Consider the following 1,063-nt stretch of genomic DNA (forward strand, 5'->3'; position numbering starts at 1 on the left):
TATTACTATTTTAACCCCAAGATCTCTGTAAATTTACAATGATTAACCTTTTTTAAATTTTTCGTTAATACATCAGCTACCATAGCATTACTTGGGCAATAGTTTAATTCAATTTCATTATTACTGTAAACATCTCTTATATGATGAAATTTAATGTCTATATGCTTACTACGAGCATGATAAACAGGATTTTTTACTAAGCTCATAATAACATTTTCATTTCTGTCCACAACTTATTTAAATAAGCAGATTCTTTCGCTGCTGCTGAGAGCGCCATATACTCGGCTTCCGTGCTGCTCAAAGCCACTGTTGGTTGCTTTCTAGACTCCCAACTAAAAACGCTGCCACCAAAGAAAAATGCATAGCCTGTATATGACTTGCGGTCTGTTGCGTCACYACCCCAATCGGCATCTACATAACCCTTCATCCACTCGCCAGTTTTTCTGTAGTGCAACTTCAAATTTATAGTCGCTTTCAGGTATCGCAAAACATGCTTTGCCGCTGCAAGATGTTCACAATGTGGATCGGAATTTCGCGGCGCTAATTTGCACCCCGAGTGTAACATGTCCGGTCTTGTGTTCACCGCGATAAACATTAGTGAACCGATTAGACTCTGATACTCAGCTGCGTTGACCTTTCGACAGTTGCTTTCATTACAATTGACTTGAAAGCTTGGTTCAAGTGGTGTATATACTGGACGACACACATCCATGTCAGATTTATGCAATAGTTGTTGCACTTGTTGTTTTTGGCAACATACCCAAGAATTTGTTAATGGGACCCTTGTCAACAATCTGAAAAATACTAGTACAGTAAAGATCTCCCACCTCCATCTATTACCGAATCAAACATAACCATCGCAAAAATCATATCAAAACGTATCTCGTGGTTCGCATTAACTAAAAACCTTCTCAGTCAAAAAAAAGTGGCATTTAAGGCACTATGGATGCTTTACTCTATTTTGATAATTTCGCAAAACTGCTTTATCGGAAAGAAACCACATATCCACTCTCATTCTGCGACAACTGGAAAAGTGGCAAATTGGTGAAAAAATATTTAAYTT

The 1,063-nt window shown here is 37.9% G+C and overlaps 1 protein-coding gene across 1 annotated transcript; it reads right to left on the reverse strand.

Annotated features, from left to right (window-relative positions):
- Positions 1–202: 202 nt before the first annotated feature.
- Positions 203–712, reverse strand: LOC108970630 (uncharacterized mitochondrial protein AtMg00810-like). The gene has a single exon (XM_018936126.1). The coding sequence runs from the start codon at positions 710–712 to the stop codon at positions 203–205; it is 510 nt and encodes a 169-aa protein (XP_018791671.1).
- Positions 713–1,063: the final 351 nt, after the last annotated feature.

This window comes from Bactrocera latifrons, unplaced genomic scaffold (assembly GCF_001853355.1).
Source record: "Bactrocera latifrons isolate USDA-ARS-PBARC rearing strain unplaced genomic scaffold, ASM185335v1 scaffold_3026, whole genome shotgun sequence".
NCBI classification, from domain to species: Eukaryota; Metazoa; Arthropoda; class Insecta; order Diptera; family Tephritidae; genus Bactrocera; species Bactrocera latifrons.